Source organism: Scyliorhinus torazame, chromosome 16 (assembly GCF_047496885.1).
Source record: "Scyliorhinus torazame isolate Kashiwa2021f chromosome 16, sScyTor2.1, whole genome shotgun sequence".
In the NCBI taxonomy this organism is placed as follows: domain Eukaryota; kingdom Metazoa; phylum Chordata; class Chondrichthyes; order Carcharhiniformes; family Scyliorhinidae; genus Scyliorhinus; species Scyliorhinus torazame.
In genome coordinates this window covers 3,981,884-4,001,429 of record NC_092722.1, presented here as the reverse complement: position 1 = coordinate 4,001,429, position 19,546 = coordinate 3,981,884, and the positions used below count along the sequence as shown (strand labels likewise).

Genomic DNA, 19,546 nt, shown 5'->3' with positions numbered 1-19,546 from the left:
AACAGTCTTGAAGAACGTGCGCAATGGCTGATTCGAGATGATGAACCCGTGTAAAAGTATCTGCGAGATGTGAGTGTTAAATGGACAGGGACTGAAAAGCTGCGGAGCTTCACTCTGGAGTTTACATTCAGGCCTCATGAGTATTTCACCAATGAGGTGATCACTAAAGTGTATCAGTTGGACACACGGCCGCTGAAATTGTTCTTTGCTGAACCGCAAATCATCGGCTGCACAGACTCCACAACCGCCAGGAGGGAGGGCAAAAATGTAACAGTAAGAACAATTCGAACGAAACCAAAGTACAAAGGTCGGAGCACTCCAAGAACAGCGACAACAACGGTACCAAATTAATCATTCTTCAATTTCTTCAGTCCCACTGAAGTTCCACAGGGTGGAGTTTTGAGCCAAGCTTTGGTGGCCAAACAAAAGGCTGATTTTGAACCTGCCGCTCTATTTTAAAATGAATAATTCCGTGTGCGAAGTTGCATTTTTCAGGTGAAAAAGCTGACGATAAAGCTGAATCCGTGGCCGATTGCTATGAACATCTTCAAGTTATCACCGATGATGCAGAAAGTGATGACATGGAAGGTGAGACGGATGAGGAATACGATCAGTTGCTTGTTCATCTCTTCTCCAGCAGAACAGATGAAGCTCCAGAGACACGGCTCCGGGGGGGTGTAAGCAATGACGAGGTGGTCACGGGGGGGGGGGGGGGGGGGGGGGAGGACGTCCAGACCGCGCTGGACTCCGTGGAGAGCGGGAATTTGGATATGGCACATGTAGAAATAGAAGCTGCTGATACAACCGAAGATCAGCTACTGATTGAGCCAGAGATGCAAGAAGTCATCCCAATCTTGGAAAAACTGGCCTCGGTGGTCTGTGGTGACCCGTTGAAATGACTCTGGTAATTTACTCCCAAGCAGTCCCACTTCTGGTATCATGTCGTGTTGGGTGTTCTGGTCAAACGATCCAACACGGCTGGAGATGGTGTAGCTCAATTGTATTAACTACTTAACTGTAACAGCACACTGCTAACTTGGGTACGTGCATCACCAGCTAATCTGTGGACCCTGTCCTATTACTATCTGGGTGAGGCACTCAGCACATGGTGAATGTCTGAGTGGCAGGCTCTGAGCTCGATGCTCTGAGCTGGCTGCTGCTGGAATGAGCGGGAACTGTAGTGTCCCCTGTTTTTATAGTGCGTGTACTCTCACTGGTGATTGGCTGCGATGTTGTGTGTGTGTTGGTTGGTCCTACTGCATGTCCATCATGTGTGTGTGAATGCACCATGATATGCTGATCTAAATATCATGACATCCCCCCTTTTCGCAAAGAATATGTGCCTACATGATAATAAATAAACGAATGTGGTGAGTGCATCTAATCATGTGTGTGCAATATTTACAACAATATGTACATGTGGCTATACTATATACACAGGAAGGTGCCAGGTGCAGAAACTAACTATGTTACACCAAGAACCAAACCAATGTCATTAACTAACAATAACAAAATCTTAAACAGTATGGCAAAAAGTCTGAAACAGTATGTCGGAACAAGTCAGTGAATTCATAAATTAAGTCTCTCAGGTGGGGTTGACCGTCAGGGTGGCACACCACTCGTCGTCCGGATCAATGCTGTGCATCGACAGCGGCTGGTGCGTTTGACTCGGGGACAGCTTGTTGTTGATGACAGCAAAGCGGAAGGGCTCCCTGTCCTCAGTGTCACTGGTCTGTGTGACGTCGGGATCGGACTCGGTGAACGTGGGTTGAATTGCCCGAACGTTTCTGCGAGGCTGGTAAAAGGGGTACGAGTTGGCAGGGTGAGCTGCTCGACAGCAGGCAGCATAGTGGCCCAACCTGCCACAGCGTAGGCATTGTCGCGCTTTGGCAGGACATTGCCGCTTTAAATGGGCGGAGCCACAGTCGCCGCACGTCGTGACGTCAGTGCGTTCGTTGCGCCACCGCGCATGTGCGGTGCGGTCTTGTGTAATGCGCGCCTGAGCATTGCGTTCCTCTGCGTCAGCGTCCCCTCTTTTGGCGCGTACAAGCGCGGGATGCCTCGGAAAGCACGCAAAATGGCCCCCGTCCTCCAGACTGCGGCCCGGGAGGTACTCGATCGTCTGGACCCGCTCCGCCTCATGGGGCCCGTGCCGCGCCGTTTCTGCCGCCTGGATGTGTGAGTACCGGCTGGTGGCGTTCTCATGGAGGACGCAGGTCTCGACGGCAGTCGCCAGGGTGAGTTGCTTGACCCGAAGGAGCTGCTGGCGCAGGGTGTCCGACATGACTTGAAAACTATCTGGTCGCGTATCATGGAGTCAGAGGTGGTCCCATAGCTGCAGGACTGCGCGAGGATGCGGAGGTGTGATAAGTAAGAGTGGAAAGGTTCATCCTTACCTTGCAGGCGCTGCTGGAACAGGTACCTCTCGAAGCTCTCGTTTACTTCAACGCTGAAGTGCTCGTCGAACTTCAGGAGCACCGTCTTGTATTTGGTTTTGTCCTCGCCGTCCGTAAATGTAAGGGCATTAAAGATGTGGGTGGCGTGTTGCCCCGCCGTGGAGAGAAGAAGGGCAATCTTCCTGGTGTCCGATGCATTCTCCCTGTCTGTGGCCTCGAGGATGAGCAGGAAACGTTGCTTGAACAGTTTCCAATTGACCCCGAGGTTGCCAGCGATTCGGAGCGGCGGCGGCGGGTTGATGTTCTCCACGGTGCAGGACGGCGGATTGCTGATACGCTGCAGGTAAGTCTCACAGGCACTGGCTTGCGTCCACTTCTGGTATCATGTCGTGTTGGGTGTTCTGATGTACAAACGATCCAACACGGCTGGAGATGGTGTAGCTCAATTTTATTAACTACTTAACTGTAACAGCACACTGCTAACTTGGGTACGTGCATCACCAGCTAATCTGTGAACCCTGCCCTATCACTATCTGGGTGAGGCACTCAGCACATGGTGAATGTCTGAGTGGCAGGCTCTGAGCTCGGTGCTCTGAGCTGGCTGCTGCTGGAATGAGCGGGAACTGTAGTGTCCCCTGTTTTTATAGTGCGTGTGCTCTCACTGGTGATTGGCTGCGATGCTATGTGTGTGTTGGTTGGTCCTACTGCATGTCCATCAGTGTGTGTATGTGATTGCACCATGATATGCTGATCTAAATATCATGACACAGTCGATGACACTGATGACGAACGGGAGGACATAGATGAAGATTCTGATCACAGCGACATGGAGATTGCAATAGTAGACAACACTCGTGATACTGACGCTGAGGACGACCTAATGACTATCTCATTATGCAGCTCCACAGACCACTCGCACATTTGCGAGTTTGACCAAGAAGAGGCAGTGCCTGGATCAGGTCAGAGAGTCACCTCCAGTGATGGAGAGCCAGTCACCGACGCTCCAGCACGCTGAAACCGCCAACCCCAGTTCCACCCTCCATACCTCTCAACACACAGCGCCGCGCCAGAGGCTGCTATAACAAAACAAGAGACACACCAAAATACATCACCGTGCTAAAAATTAAAAGAAAAAAGAGAAGACTGGAAGAACTACCTCATCCCACTAACCAACCAGCAACTGAACAGTCGCAAGTGGCAAGCAGCATCAAGAACGTGGAAGAGAAAGTGACTGGTAACATTAATATGGCAGTCTGGGACACAGGCCTTGCAAAGACACAGGGCGAAGCGTAAGAGAAGCAAGGCCAGCAAACAAACCAGTCTCTGAAGGAACAACTCGAAAGAATGAGATTTGCACAAAGGAAAAGGACACTTATGACAATAATAATCTTTATTAGTGTCACAAGTAGGCTTACATCAACACTGCAATGAAGTTACTGTGAAAACCCCTAGTCGCCACATTCCGGCGCCTGTTCAGGTACACGGAGGGAGAATTCAGAATGTCCAATTCACCTAACAGCACGTCTTTCGGGACTTGTGGGAGGAAACTGGAGCATCCGGAGGAAACCCACGCAGACACGGGGAGAACGTGCAGACTCCGCACAGACAGCGACCCAAGCCGGAATCAAACCCGGGACCCTGGAGCTGTGAAGCAACAGTGCTAACCATGGTGCTACAATGCTGCCCACTTGTCAGGCACAACATGTAAATGGACACTTTAGTAAAATGTGCTCACGTTACCAGCTACATGTAATGAATGTATGTTTAATGTTTAATGTTACCTGTAAAAAAAAATTATCTCAATGTTTTATGAGAAAGGGGGATGTGGTGATCTGCCTACAGGCTATACCATAGTTGGATGGTGTGTGACCTCCAACCAGCAGGTGGCGGTACAGACACACTATGCGGTCTCGAGGGGCAGCACGGTAGCACAAGTGGATAGCACTGTGGCTTCACAGCGCCAGGGTCCCACGTTCGATTCCCCACTGGGTCACTGTCTGGGCAGAGTCTGCACGTTCTCCCCGTGTCTACGTGGGTTTCCTCCGGGTGCTCCGGTTTCCTCCCACAGTCCAAAGACGTGCAGGTTAGGTGGATAGGCCACGCTAAATTGCCCTTAGTGTCCAAAAAGGTTGGGTGGGGTTACTGGGTTACAGGGATAGAGTGATGGTGTGGGGTAGGGTGCTCTTTCCAAGGGTCGGTGCAGACTTGATGGGCCGAATGGCCTCCTTCTGCACTGTATGTTCTATGTTCTAGACCAAGGTGATGTGACCTGCCACTCCCATATAAAGGGAGACACATCCGGCCATCTTCAGAAGAAGATTGAGAGGGTAATAAGATGTACATGTGAATGGTCTGTGGTGCGTGCAAATTCCAGAGGAGGAGTTAGCAGACTCCATGATAACGTGCTCTGTATCCAATTGCTATCATACCACACGAGACTCAATAAAAGATTCTGGTTTGGACAAGTTGAAGTGTTTGGTGAGTTCATTCGTGAAGTACAAAGGACCAAACACAACACACCTGTCTTCACCAGCACCTCCAACACATCTGGAACCCAGAGGCAAATAGCAAGCAGCCTCGAGAAGGATGGAACACCAGCTTTCAGCGTCAAGGCGTTCGAGGCCTCACCTGGGGAGTGCAGGCCCATCGGCATGTCCTCTCCACCAGGGACGGCTCAATGAAACACACCAACCTCACCTCTCTGGCTTGGGAGGTCGTTGCCCAGGAGATCAGCGAGACCAGCGCCCACTCACGAAGCGTCGCACAGTACAGGAGGAGGAAGAATAATCTGATTTGCCCCGCAAGGATGACTCCGCTCTCAGCTACCCCCACTCTCAATCTCTCAGCAAGGCATCATGTAGTCAAATGGCCACTCTTGTCACAGATCTCGTATATTCAGTCGCGTGGGCACATTTGAACACTCCCTCTCTCAACAAGACTTTCACATCACCACCATCTGTCTCGTTGCTCACACCCCATATTCTGTCCCTCCGGGGAGGCCTCCCCTCACACAGGGGACATGCATTTCAGCCCCCTCCGGGGAGAGCTCCCCTCACACAGAGGACATGCATTGCAGCCCTCTCCGGGGAGAGCTCCCCTCACACAGGGACATGCATTTCAGCCCCCTCTGCTCCATCTCCTCCCATCACATAGAACATAGAACAGTACAGCACAGAACAGGCCCTTCGGCCCTCATTGTTGTGCCGAGCCTTGTCCGAAACCAAGATCAAGCTATCCCACTCCCTGTCATTCTGGTGTGCTCCATGTGCCTATCCAATAACCGCTTGAAAGTTCCTAAAGTGTCCGACTCCACTATCACAGCAGGCTGTCCATTCCACACCCTAACCACTCTCTGGGTAAAGAACCTACCTCGGACATCCCTCCTATATCTCCCACCCTGAACCTTATAGTTATGCCCCCTTGTAACAGCTACATCCACCCGAGGAAATAGTCTCTGAACGACCACTCTATCTATCTCCCTCATCATCTTATAAACCTCTATTAAGTCGCCTCTCATCCTCCTCCGCTCCAAAGAGAAAAGCCCTAGCTCCCTCAACCTTTCCTCATAAGACCTATCCTGCAAACCAGGCAGCATCCTGGTGAATCTCCTTTGCAACCTTTCCAATGCTTCCACATCATTCCTATAGTAAGGTGACCAGAACTGCACACAATACTCCAAATGTGGTCGCACCAGGGTCATGTACAGTTGCAGCATAACCCCGCGGCTCTTAAACTCAAGCCTTCTGTTTTTAAAAAAATAATTTTTATTAGGGTTTTCTCAAAATATCAACAACAGAATGGAAAAGAAACCCAATAAAATTAAATACAGAACAAATTAAAACAACCCCGTGCCCCCCTCCCCCCCTACACATAAATAATAAATTAACACCCCGAGTTAAACACAAAGCAAACATAGCAAATATATACACCCCCTCAGATCCCCCAGGGCAAATAAACAAAAATAAAATTGAGTCCCCCCCTCCCGCATGCTGCTGCTGCTGACCATTGTCTACCGTTCTGCCAGGAAGTCCAACAACGGTTGCCACCGCCTAAAGAACCCTTGTACCGATCCCCTTAAGGCGAATTTCACCCTCTCCAATTTAATGAACCCCGCCATATCGTTGATCCAGGATTGCACACTTGGGGGCCTCACATCCTTCCACTGAAGAAGAATCCTTCGCCGGGCTACCAGAATTCCGGCCTCTTTCGCCTCCTGCACTCCCGGCTCCCCTGCAACCTCAAATATTGCAAGCCCCCAGCCCGGTTTGACCCTGGATCCTACCACCCTCGACACCGTCCTTGCTACACCCTTCCAAAATTCCTCCAGCGTTGGGCATGCCCAGAACATATGGGTGTGATTTGCTGGGCTCCCTGAGCACCTAACACACCTGTCCTCACACCCAAAAAAACGGCTCATCCTTGTCCCGGTCATGTGTGCCCTGTGCAGCACCTTAAACTGTATGAGGCTGAGCCTCGCGCACGAAGAGGAAGAGTTCACCCTCCCTAGGGCATCTGCCCACGACCCCTCTTCGATCTCCTCTCCCAACTCCTCCTCCCACTTACCTTTCAACTCCGCCACCGAGGCCTCCTCCTGCATCACCTGGTAAGATTCCAAGATCTTCCCCACTCCAACCCAGCCCCCGAGAGCACCCTGTCCTGTACCTTGCATGGCAGCAGCCGCGAGAATTCCACCACCTGCCGTCTGGCAAACGCCCTTACCTGTAAATATCTGAAGGCGTTCCCCGGAGGGAGCCCATACTTCTCCTCCAGTTCACCCAGGCTTGCGAACTTCCCGTCCACAAACAGGTCCCCCAACCATCTTATCCCTGCCCTGTGCCACCCCGAAAACCCTCCATCTATTTTCCCTGGGACAAACCGGTGGTTTCCCCGTATTGGGGTCCACATCGTGGCCCCAACTTCCGCCCTGTGCCGCCTCCACTGCCCCCAGATTTTGAGGGTAGCCGCCACCACCGGACTCGTGGTATACCTCATTGGAGGGAGCGGCAGCAGCTCGCTCCCCCTCCATCACCCACTTACGCACCATCGCCGCATTGGCGGCCCAGTAGTACCCACAGAGGTTGGGCAGCGCCAGCCCCCCCCCACCCCCCCCCCCCCCCCCTCATCCCTACTCCGCTCCAGGAACATCCTTCTCACCCTCGGAGTCCCTCGCGCCTACACAAACCCCGTTATGCTCCTGTTGACCCGCCCAAAGAAGGCCCTCGGGATAAAAATGGGGAGGCACTGGAACAGGAACAAAAACCTTGGGAGCACTGTCATCTTAACTGACTGCACCCTACCCACCAAGACAGCGGCAACGCATCCCACCTCTTGAACTCCTCCTCCACTTGCTCCACTAGCCTCGTGAAATTAAGCCTATGCAGGGCCCCCCAGCTCCTGGCCACCTGGACCCCCAAGAACCTGAAGCTCCTCTCTGCCCTTTTTAGTGGGAGCTCGCCAATCCCCCTCTCCTAGTCCCCTGAGTGAACCACGAACAACTCACTCTTCCCCATGTTGAGCTTGTACCGTGAGAAATCCCCGAACTCCCTGAGGATCCTCATTACCTCCGGCATTCCCCCCACCGGGTCCGCCACATACAGCAGCAAGTTGTCCGCATAGAGCGACACTCTATGCTCCTCCCCGCCCCGCACCAACCCCCTCCATCAAGCCCCCTGCTAATAAACGCTAACACACTATAGGCCTTCTTCACGGCTCTATCCACTTGAGTGGCAACGTTCAGAGATCTGTGGACATGAACCCCGAGATCTCTCTGTTCCTCCACATTCCTCAGAACCCTGCCGTTGACCCTGTAATCCGCATTCAAATTTTTTCTACCAAAATGAATAACCTCGCACTTATCAGGGTTAAACTCCATTTGCCATTTTTCGGCCCAGCTCTGCATCCTAGCAATGTCTCTTTTCAGCCTACAACAGCCCTCCACCTCATCCACGACTTCACCATCAGCAAATTTACTGACCCACCCTTCTGCCCCCTCCTCCAAGTCATTGATAAAAATCACAAATAGCAGAGGACCCAGCACTGATCCCTGTGGTACACCGCTGGTAACTGGTCTCCAGTCTGAAAATTTTCCATTCACCACCACCCTCTGTCTTCTATGTGATAGCCAGTTACTCATCCAATTGGCCAAATTTCCCTCAATCCCACACCTCCTTACTTTCTTCATAAGCCGACCATGGGGAACCTTATCAAATGCCTTACTTTTTTTAAATATAAATTTAGAGTACCCAATTCATTTTTTCCAATTAAGACTCAATTTAGCATGGCCAATCCACCTAGCCTGCACATCTTTGGGTTGTGGGGGCGAAACCCACGTAAACACGGGGAGAATGTGCAAACTCCACACGGACAGTGACCCAGGGCCAGGATCGAACCTGGGACTTCGGCACTGTGAGGCTGCAGGTCTAACCCAATCAAATGCCTTACTAAAATCCATGTATACGACATCAACTGCTCTACCTTCATCTACACACTTAGTTACCTCCTCAAAGAATTGAATCAAATTTGTGAGGCAAGACCTACCCTTCACGAATCTGTGTTGACTAACCCGGATTAAGCTGCATCTTTCCAAATGGTCATAAATCCTTTCCTTCAGGACCTTTTCCATTATCTTCCTGACCACCGAAGTAAGACTAATCGGCCTACAATTACCAGGGTCATTCCTATTCCCTTTCTTGAACAGAGGAACAACATTCGCCACTCTCCAGTTCTCTGGCACTATCCCCGTGGACAGTGAGGACCCAAAGATCAAAGCCAAAGGCTATGCAATCTCATCCCTTGCCTCCCAAAGAATCCTTGGATATATCCCATCTGGCCCAGGGGACTTGTCGACCCTAAGGTTTTTCAAAATTGCTAATCATCCTTCCTCAGAACATCTACCTCCTCCAGCCTACCCGCCTGAATCACACTCTCATCCTCAAAAACATGGCCCCTCTCCTTGGTGAACACTGAAGAAAAGTATTCATTCAACGGCTCTCCTATTTCTTCTGACTCCATGCACAAGTTCCCACTACTGTCCTTGACTGGCCCTAACCTCACCCTGGTCATTCTATTATTTCTCACATAAGAGTAAAAAGCCTTGGGGTTTTCCTTGATCCGACCCGCCAAGGACTTCTCATGCCCCCTCCTAGCTCTCCTAAGACCTTTTTTTTTAGCTCATTTCTTGCTACCTTATTACCCTCAAGCGACCCAACTGAACCTTGTTTTCTCATCCTTACATACGCTTCCTTTTTCCTCTTGACAAGACATTCAACCTCTTTGGTGAACCATGGTTCCCTCACATGGCCATTTCCTCCCTGCCTGACAGGGACATACCTATCAAGGACACGCAGTATTTGTCCCTTGAACAAGCTGCACTTTTCATTTGTGCCTTTCCCTGACAGTTTCTGTTCCCATCTTATGCTCCCTAATTCTTGCCTAATCGCATCATAATTACCCCTCCCCCAATTATAAACCTTGCCCTGCCGTATGGCCCTATCCCTCTCCATTGCAATAGTGAAAGACACCGAATTGTGGTCACTATCTCCAAAGTGCTCTCCCACAAACAAATCTAACACTTGGCCCGGTTCATTACCCAGTACCAAATCCAATGTGGCCCCCCCTCTTGTTGGCCTATTCACATATTGTGTCAGGAAACCCTCCTGCACACACTGTACAAAAACTGCCCCATCCGAACTGTTCGACCTATAGAGGTTCCAATCAATATTTGGAAAGTTAAAGTCATCCATGAGAACTACCCTGAGACCTCCACACCTATCCATAATCTGCTTTGCAATTTCTTCCTCCACATCTCTATTACTATTTGGGGGCCTATAGAAAACTCCTAACAACGAGACCGCTCCTTTCCTATTTTTAACTTCGGCCCATATTACCTCAGTAGGCAGGTCCCCTTCAAACTGCCTTTCTGCAGCCGTTAAACTATCCTTGATTAACAATGCTACTCCTCCACCTCTTTTACCATCTTCCCGACTCTTACTGAAACATCTATACCCCGGAACTTCCAACAACCATTCCTGTCCCTGTTCTAACCGTGTCTCCGTAATGGCCAAAACATCATAGTCCCAAGTACCAATCCACGCTCCAAGTTCACCTACCTTATTCCGGATGCTCCTTGCATTGAAGTAGACACACTTCAACCCACCTTTCTGACTGCCGGTACACTCCTGCGACCTTGATACCCTCCTCAGTACCTCACTCCTCTCAACACTGGCTTCTGGACTACAGCTCGTTTTCCCAGCCCCCTGACAAAATTAGTTTAAACCCCCCCCCCTGAAGAGCCGTAGCAAATTTCCCTCCCAGGATACTGGTGCCCCTCTGGTTCAGGTGCAAACTGTCCTGTCTGTACAGGTCCCACCTTCCCCAGAATGTGCTCCAATTATCCATGACCCCATACAGGCCAAACGTGTGCACAACAAACGAGAGTGAGTCCAGGCTGGGGGAGGGACGGCAGAGACGCCCTCACCAGATTGGAGGGGGTTGCCGCAGAGCTCGCTGTTGAGGACCGGGATGGTTCCCCAGGAGGCACAGAGCTTGGCCTCACACAGCACCGAGTACGGATCCCAGCCCCATCATTCATCCAATCCTGCGATTCACGCAGAGCGCCATGTTCACAATCAGCTTCAGCTCATCCAATAAAACTCTCCTCTTGTCTTCTGCAGTTACCAGCAGATCACAGCCAACCCAGCAGCTCCCCGAGACCCCAAAACATGTCTGAGGGTGAGGGCACTCAGCTGGAACCGCTATACCGCTCACCCTCCACCAGCTCAGAGACACCCACCTCAGTGGGGCAAAGTTGCAGATTCGGCCCAGGGTCACTTTCTGGAGAATAGCTCACAGACAAGCCCCCACAGCAGTCGGAGACCGGGACAGCCCAGGTCTCAGGCACTCGGAGAGCTGCTGGAACCCAGCCACCTGCACAATGAGACTACGGAAGCAGCAGCCAGCGCACTGGTGGAAATTCAACAGCAGACAGAGTTTCGACAGTCACTCGTCGGAGTAGAGCGGACAATGGACAGGTGTGACTGCCTTCTGGATCCATTCTCAGTTTGAAAAAGAGATATTGACGATCAGAATGTGGAAAGGGTGTGAACGAGAAGGCTCTGGGAGAAGTTGGGCAGCTAAGCTTTGGCACCTTAGATTGCCTTGTTCCTCAGTGTTCCCTTACCCCTGGGACACTAACCCTGGAACTCTAATGTAGAAGTTAGCAGCATTCAACAGGTGTTACATCTGGAGTCCTGTGGAAGGTGAGAACGTGCAAATTACATAATTGAACCAATGAGGTTCTGAACTCCACTCATTGACTTGGCAAAACTGATTGTTTGTTTTCTCAAGGTGAACAAATACAATTCATTTGACATTGATGAATGGCACAAATTGTGAATCTGTGACTTGCCTTCACTGATGGGTTGGCAGAGTTGATACAGTTTGCCACCTTCGCGAAAGCCTTTACTCCCCAAGGCTGCATTCCCATCGTCCACTATGTTGCTTTTCCAAGTTTGAAGAGAGCCTATTGGGTTGTGCCGGTTTCTTTCAAAGCGTTCATTAGAAACCTGGCTTGCTCTTGCTTCCTGAACTTATATGCACTAAGGATCACTTTCTTTACTACATTATAATCTACAAATATCTCTTCCAACAATGATACATACAACTCACTAGCTCGACTTGCCTGAAGGCTTTGTAAAAGTAATATCCAAATTTCTTTTGGCCATTTCACCTGTTTAGCTACCTTTTCAAACAAAATAAAGAATGCTTCCAGATCCTTTTCCTCAAATTTTGGAGAAGCTTGTATAAATTTAAACATTTCCCCATGAGGGGAAATACTAGGGGAACCCCTTCCTTCCACAACATGCTCAAGTGTCTCTGCTTTAACTTTCAGCATTTTAAGTTGAAATTCTCTCTCCTTTTCCATGTCTCACCTTGTTAATTGTTCCATTTCCATGTCAAGTTTCCTTCTTTCATTTTGTAAAGCTCCCTCTTCGTTTTTCCCTCTCTTTCCTTTTCCCTCTCTTACCCTTTTTGCTTTTCCTGCAACTCTAGTTCAGGTTTTTCCGTTTGTAATTGACGTTTAGCTAATTCAATTGCCTCACTTTTCGGAGAACATTGTTTCTCTGACAACTCTTGCCACATGTAAATGTTTAACTATACTTTCAGTAATGTCAGCTTACTATACTCCTGCAGGTAACCCAAGTCCAATTTATCTGCCAATTTAGTGAAGTGACTCTTGATTACTGGAAGGGGCTGTGTAGTGTGGCCAATAATTGTGCATAATAATATTTCTCAAATAAAAAAGGGGCAGCACGGTAGCATAGTGGTTAGCACTGTTGCTTCACAGCTCCAGGTTTGATTCCCAGCTGGGTCACTGTCTGTGCGGAGTCTGCACGTTCTCCCCGTGCCTGCGTGGGTTTCCTCCGGGTGCTCCGGTTTCCTCCCACAGTCCAAAGAAGTGCGGGTTAGGTGGATTGGCCATGATAAATTGCCCTTAGTGTCCAGAAAATGTTCAGTAGGGGTTACTGGGTTACGGGGACAGGGTAGATACGTGGGCTTCAGTAGAGTGCTCTTTGTAAGGGCCAGTGCAGACTCGATGGGCCGAATGGCCTCCGTCTGCACTGTAACATCTATGGTCTATGAGCTCGGGCTCCAAGTCCTGTGTAATTGACCTGGACCCTGCCCACTGTAGCGACACCAACAAGTGAGTATCCATCCCCAAAGAGGAGACCCAGAGCCCACTGAGGTCCTTCCACACTCCACCAAACCCCACCCACACAGAACCAATCTGACTTTCAATTTTGAAAGACTCCATTAACGTCGAGATGGTGGTGCTGCTTGTTTACGACAGGATGAGGTTTGACCCTCCCTCCCTCACTGTCGGTGTTCCTCTGATTTACCTGGAGCCTCACGATGTGCAGGGGAAGTTGTTGCCTATTGTACTCCATCCTCCCTCACTAATTCTGGAGCCCTGTCAGTGTTGTGATGGACATTGACATCTCCCCACTCGGCCCATCACCTTCAATGCACCAGTGTCTCACCTGGTTAGAGGCTGTAGGCACCATCACTTACAGGGGTTTCCCCCACAATGACCCGCCCCCACCGGTGAGCCTTACTTCAGTGGTAGGGAAATTACTGGAGAGAATTCTTCCAGACAGGATCTACTCCCATTTGGAAGCAAATGGACGTATTAGTGAGAGGCAGCATGCTCTTGTGAAGGGGAGTCTCACTAACTTGATAGAGTTTTTTGAGGAGGTCAAAAAGATGGTTGATGCAGGTAGGGCAGTGGATGTTGTCTATATGGACTTCAGTAAGGCCTTTGACAAGGTCCCTCATGGCAGTCTGGTACAAAAGATGAAGTCACACGGGATCAGGGGTGAGCTGGCAAGATGGATACAGAACTGGCTAGGTATTAGAAGGCAGAGAGTAGCAATGGAAGGATGCTTTTCTGATTGGAGGGCTGTGACTAGTGGTGTTCCGCAGGGATCAGCGCTGGGACCGTTGCTGCTCGTAGTATATATAAATGATTTGGAGGAAAATGTAACTGGTCTGATTAGTAAGTTTGCAGATGACACAAAGGTTGGTGGAATTGCGGATAGCGATGAGGACTGTCAGAGGGCACAGCAGGATTTAGATCGTTTGGAGACTTGGGCGGAGAGATGGCAGATGGAGTTTAATCTGGAAAAATGTGAGGTAATGCATTTTGGAAGGTCTAATGTAGTTAGGGAATATACAGTGAATGGTAGAATCCTCAAGAGTATTGACAGTCAGAGAGATCTAGGTGTACAGGTCCACAGGTCACTGAAAGGGGCAACACAGGTGGAGAAGGTAGTCAAGAAGGCATACGGCATGCTTGCCTTCATTGGCCGGGACATTGAGTATAAAAATTGGCAAGTCATGTTGCAGCTGTATAGAACCTTAGTTAGGCCACACTTGGAGTATAATGTTCAATTCTGGTTGCCACACTACCAGAGGATGTGGAGGCTTTAGAGAGGGTGCAGAAGAGATTTACCAGGATGTTGCCTGGTATGGAGGACATTAGCTATGAGGAGAGGTTGAATAAACTCAGTTTGTTCTCACTGGAACGACAGAGGTTGAGGGGCGACCTGATAGAGGTCTACAAAATTATGAGGGGCGTAGACAGAGTGGATAGTCAGAGGCTTTTCCCCAGGGTAGAGGGGTCAATTACTAGGGGGCATAGGTTTAAGGTGCGAGGGGCAAGGTTTAGAGGAAATGTGCGAGGCATGTTTTTTACGCAGAGGGTAGTGAGTGCCTGGAACTCGCTACCGGAGGAGGTGGTGGAAGCAGGGACGATAGTGACGTTTAAGGGGCATCTTGACAAATACATGAATAGGATGGGAATAGAGGGATACGGACCCAGGAAGTGCAGAAGATTTTAGTTTAGATGGGCAGCATGGTCGGCACAGTCTTGGAGGGCCGAAGGGCCTGTTCCTGTGCTGTACTTTTCTTTGTTCTTTGTTCTTTGTTCATATTGTGTTCCCTATCTACAGGCTGCAGATGCCCCCCTGTAACCATCACCCTACTCTCTGCAGCCCAGTACAGAGCCCACCACACCCAGGGGCATCACCTGTTGGACAGCCCTGCAGGCCAAGCTGTCCATTTTTCCTGTGGCGCACACAGCCCTAGGTTCTCACGGCAGCTGAGGTATTCCATGCTTCCCATGATTGTACCTGCTGCCTGGCATGGGTCCAGCAGCCTGGTGCAGTCAATGAAGCTTGGCATGGAGATGGAGGCAGGAACCCGTCTGCCCGGCAGGCTGGGGGACGCTGCTTCAGGAGCAGTGCGCCACTCTCGTAGGTAGGCTTTGCAATTGTACTGGCCTCAAGTCTCTGGTGAGCTGAGGACGCCATCCCTTACCAATCAGGACTGGCGCTGATGTGATTTCCTTGGGCGAGACACAGGATTGAGCAGGCCTGACTGGATTCTGGAGGGCAGCTGTTTCAATGAACATTCGTGAGATGCGAATGGGATTTGCGCTTGCAGTCTGTGGGAAGAGCGACCCGCTATTAGCCCACCATGGGCAGAATTGCAACTGGATCTCACGCGGGCAGGTTTCCAACGTTTTCAGCTGGATTTTCCGTTATTGGGACTGTGTCCCCACGCCAGGAAAAGCAGCGTGAAAGGGCCACATATTCCTGCAGCAGGCGAGCAGGGACCCGGAGTAAACCCAGCAGCTTTTGCTGCAGATACGGGCCCCCGCACGTCTGGGTCAGAGGCCGCGCCTGCGCACGGCGACAGCCACCAGCGGCCACGCCGTGCTCCATGGCGGACTCAGACCGCAGAGCTGGGCACTAAAAATAGACCCACCCGGTCGGCCACTCGACCGACCCTGGCTGCCCCCCCCCCTGAACATTGCCCGGCCGAGTATAAGGACCCCCCTGCCCTCCGATCGGCCCGCGCCCGACCAGGGCGGCCGTGGACTGAGTCCGCAGCCGCCACGCTAGTATCCCGACCGGCTGGAGCATGTTACATTACATCGGGACATTAGCCAGTCGGGGGCCTCTGGCAATGGCCGCAGGTCAGTGCTTTGCGGCGCGGCGTACTTTCCGAGTACGCCGCTTTTCGGGGCCCGGAGAATCCGAGAACCGGCGCCGGTCCTGATTCCGTGCGGGGAAATGGATTCTCCGCCCGGCGCCAGCTGTGATTTCGGCGTCGAGGTGCAGAGAATTCAGCCCTTTAGCTTCTGCCTGGTTTACCATGCCTGCCGGGTACCAAATCCACTGCGGGCAGGTTGGGAGATTCCACCCAGGGCGATAGAGGGTGAATGGTTTGGTGATAAAACCTCTCGGAATTGCTCTGACCAGAGGAGGCAACCCAGAATCCAAAGTAAAGTCCGTTGGTGTCAGCCAGGCTGCTGCTGCCCCGTGTACGAGTGCGGTTAGATTCTGCAGAATCTGCATCCTTCCTCACTTGATGAATGAAGAGAATTCTGGCTCCCGCAGTGAAAGAAAGCAATTTACCTCAGGGTGACTGACATATAGAATGGCCAGGATGCAGAAGGAGGCTATTCAGCCCGCTGTGTCCATGCTAGCCCTCTGCAAGAGCTGGTCTCGCCTCTTCCCTTTTGTTCTGCAATTACTTTTCAGATAATTATTGAAAGCCAGAATTGAATCCGTCTCTTGGGGGTTGGCGTTGGGAGGGGGGTTGGAGTTGGCAGAGGGGGGGGGGGGGGGGGGCAGGGGGGTGGGGGGGGGGTTGAAGATTGACCTGTGGGAATCAGAGGGAGTTGTGGAGGGAAGAAAACATTCGTTAACATTGGTGCTACTTTTAAAAAGAAAGAAGGAGCGTGATTTATATAGCGCCCTGCCCAGCTTCAGGCCACTTCGAAGCACTTCGCTACCAATCAACTACTTTTAAAGTGCTGTCTGTTGAAATGCCCGGAAGCATAGCAGGAATTTGCATTCTGCAAAGTGTCATAAACAGCAAAAAGAGGGAATTCCGGTGACGGCGGGCGGGAGGCAGCCGTGCGTTGGAGGGCTCCCGTTCGGGAACGGCATTGTCGGGGAGTAACGCCCGGTCCTAGGGCCAGTGAAGGCAGTAAAAGTCGGGAGACAGCGCACAGAGAAGAAGGATGCCAAAAAACAGCAAAAAAACGGCCGTGAAAAAAGCGGCTGAAAGTCCGTCGGGGAGTGGAAAGGTCACCGCAGGGTCAGCAAAGAAAATGGAGGCTGGAGCACCGGGGAGGCCACAGTGTTTACGTCTGAAGAACTAACTAAGGTGATGGCTGCGGAATTCGAAAGGCAGTTTGCAAAATGCATGGAGACGGTGAGGAAGGAGATGAGGGAGGTCTTGAGTGTGCTGGTGGAGGAGGCGGTTTCCCCGGTGAGGACGGAGGTGGCGAGCGCAGTGGCGGAGGTGCGAGAGCAAGGGGAGGCGCTGAAGGAAGTGGAGGAGACGTTATTGCAGCACGGTGATCAACTTGCCTCGATGGGGAAGGAGATGCGGAAGGTGATGGACACTAACAAGGATCTGCGAGGAAAAATGGAAGACCTGGAAAACAGATCCAGGCGACAGAACTTGAGGATTGTGGGGCTGCCCGAAGGAGTTGAAGGACCGAAGCCGACTGAGTATTTTGCCGCGATGCTGGCAAAACTATTGGGGGAGGGGGAGGAATCCTCCCGATATGAACTGGATCAGGCTCATCGGTCGTGGAGGCCTGTGCCAAAGGCGAGTGAGCCGCCAAGGGCAGTGACTCTGTGCTTCCGTAGGTACAGTGTGAAGGAGAAGGCCCTGAGCTGGGCCAAGCAGAAGCGGGTGGTGCAGTGGGCTGGAGCTGGTATACGTGTATACCAGGACTTTACGGTGGAGCTGGCGAGGAGGCGGGCTGCCTTCAACCGGGTGAAGAGGGCACTGTACATTAGCAAGGTGCGGTGCGGCATTGTATATCCAGCGAAGCTGAGGGTGACTTACAAGCTCAGGGACTTTTATTTTGGAATAGCGGAAGCAGCGGAGGAGTTTGTGAAGGCAGAAGGACTGTGGCAGAACTGGCAAATTGAGGAATGGCCAAGTGCCGATGTAACCTCATGACTGTATTTTCTTCTTTTTTGTATCACTGCGCGCGGGTGTAGAGGTTAAAGGAGCCAATGTGGTATATATTTGGACAAGGGAAGGGACGGGACTTTCACTCGAAATGAGGGCTCTTTGGGGTGTAGGTGGATGTGCGGGGTTTGTGTGCTAAAAGGGGATCTTTGGGCTTTCCTGGGGCCGGGCAAGTGGGAAAGGGACCCGGGCGGGGGCCTCCACGCTGGCCGGTTTAAGCCCGCCAGTGAACGGGAGTGAGGTGGGGGCCATCGGAGCCTGGCAGAACAGGGTCCGAGTGGTCTAGCCGGGGTGGAAAGTTGGGGGGAAGGAACCGAGGTTGGGAGGAGGAGTTTTACAAGAGGCAGTGGGCGGGAGGAGCTGGAGACTTGGGGGGGGGGGTGTTACAACTCTGGGGTATCATGTACGGTACTCTCTCAGAGGCTGGACGGTGTTGGTTGGGGGGGTGGGGAGCTGTGTAGATTAAGGGTGACTACGGGTAATCCCTGATTCCTTTTTGTCATTTGTTTATGTAAACACGCGGGTTGAGGTTTGGGGGTTGGTGGGCGGATGGGATCGTTGTTACTATGGGGACTGACATATCTTGCTGATTATTGTTTATTGTTGATGGATGTAAATGTGGGAGAAAATGTGAAAAAGGAGGAGAATAAATTTTTTTTAAAACAGCAAAAAGAGCCAGTTAGTAAGTTCTGCTGGTTCCTGTTAATAAGTATCAGCCATTAAGTCATCTGGAAAATTTCCCTGCTCTTACTTTAGTTTCCAACAGACAAGGACACCGGGGTTTAACTAAAAGACAGCAACTTTGTCAATGCAACACTCCCCCAGTCCTGCCCAGATTTCCTGCTGAAGGGTGCAATCTAACTGGGGGTGCGGGGGGGGGGGGGGGGGGGGGGGGGGGGGTGCGGTACGGAGCACGTGGACCCGACGGCCCACCTGGCGAGACTGCGACTGGTATCTAACGTCAGTTAGGGCCGGTAGTGATGCCCCACGGGCTTGACGGGGAGATGGTTGCCCCGCCGGCTGATTCGCCAGGACCGCGCCCGGCAGCTCCCTGCTAACGAGTGGGAGCAGCGATGAAACCTTTCCCTCCATGCAAACCCCAGCACGCAGCCATGCCACCGCGCACACCAGTCCCACGATTTGGAGATGCCGACCTGGCCAGACTGCGGTGGAGTCGCGACAGGTCACCTGTTCCTCCCAGGGGGTCGGAGGGTCAGCCGCAGGTCAGCCGGTGCCGCCTGGGAGGTCGTGGCAGCGGCCGTCTGTGCAAGGACGGTGACCAAGGGGACTGCCACCCAGCACCGTAAGACTTCCACCTGCTAGCACGGGTGAGTTGGTATCGGCCCCCTGGCACCTGTCCTCCCTGCCAGCCCCAGGCCCCCTTGACGAGCCAGCAATTGGCATTGCCCCTTCCAGCACAATACTGCACCTGTGCCCAGGCACGCCCTGGCACCCACCAGCACACCCCACCCATGCCCAGCGGAGGTGGCCAGGTCCGTCACCCTGTAGCCCCCTCCCTGCGATGCATGAAGCGTGCGGCTCACAATGCCCTCTGTCTATCTCTGGCCCTCTGTCTATCTCTGCAGGAGCAC

At 51.8% G+C, this 19,546-nt stretch overlaps 1 protein-coding gene across 2 annotated transcripts in view; it reads left to right on the top strand.

Moving 5' to 3' along the window:
• The window catches only part of LOC140392531 (small integral membrane protein 1-like), a 37,421-nt gene that overhangs the window by 199 nt on the left and 17,676 nt on the right, over positions 1–19,546 (top strand). Inside the window, exon 1 of one of the 2 annotated variants that reach the window (XM_072477798.1) lies at positions 1–588. The exons of the other annotated variant lie outside the window; for it this stretch is intronic. Coding sequence (XP_072333899.1) covers positions 538–588 — 51 coding nt within the window. The 5' untranslated portion in view covers positions 1–537. The remainder of the gene's footprint in view (positions 589–19,546) is intronic. 2 annotated transcript variants of the gene reach the window in all.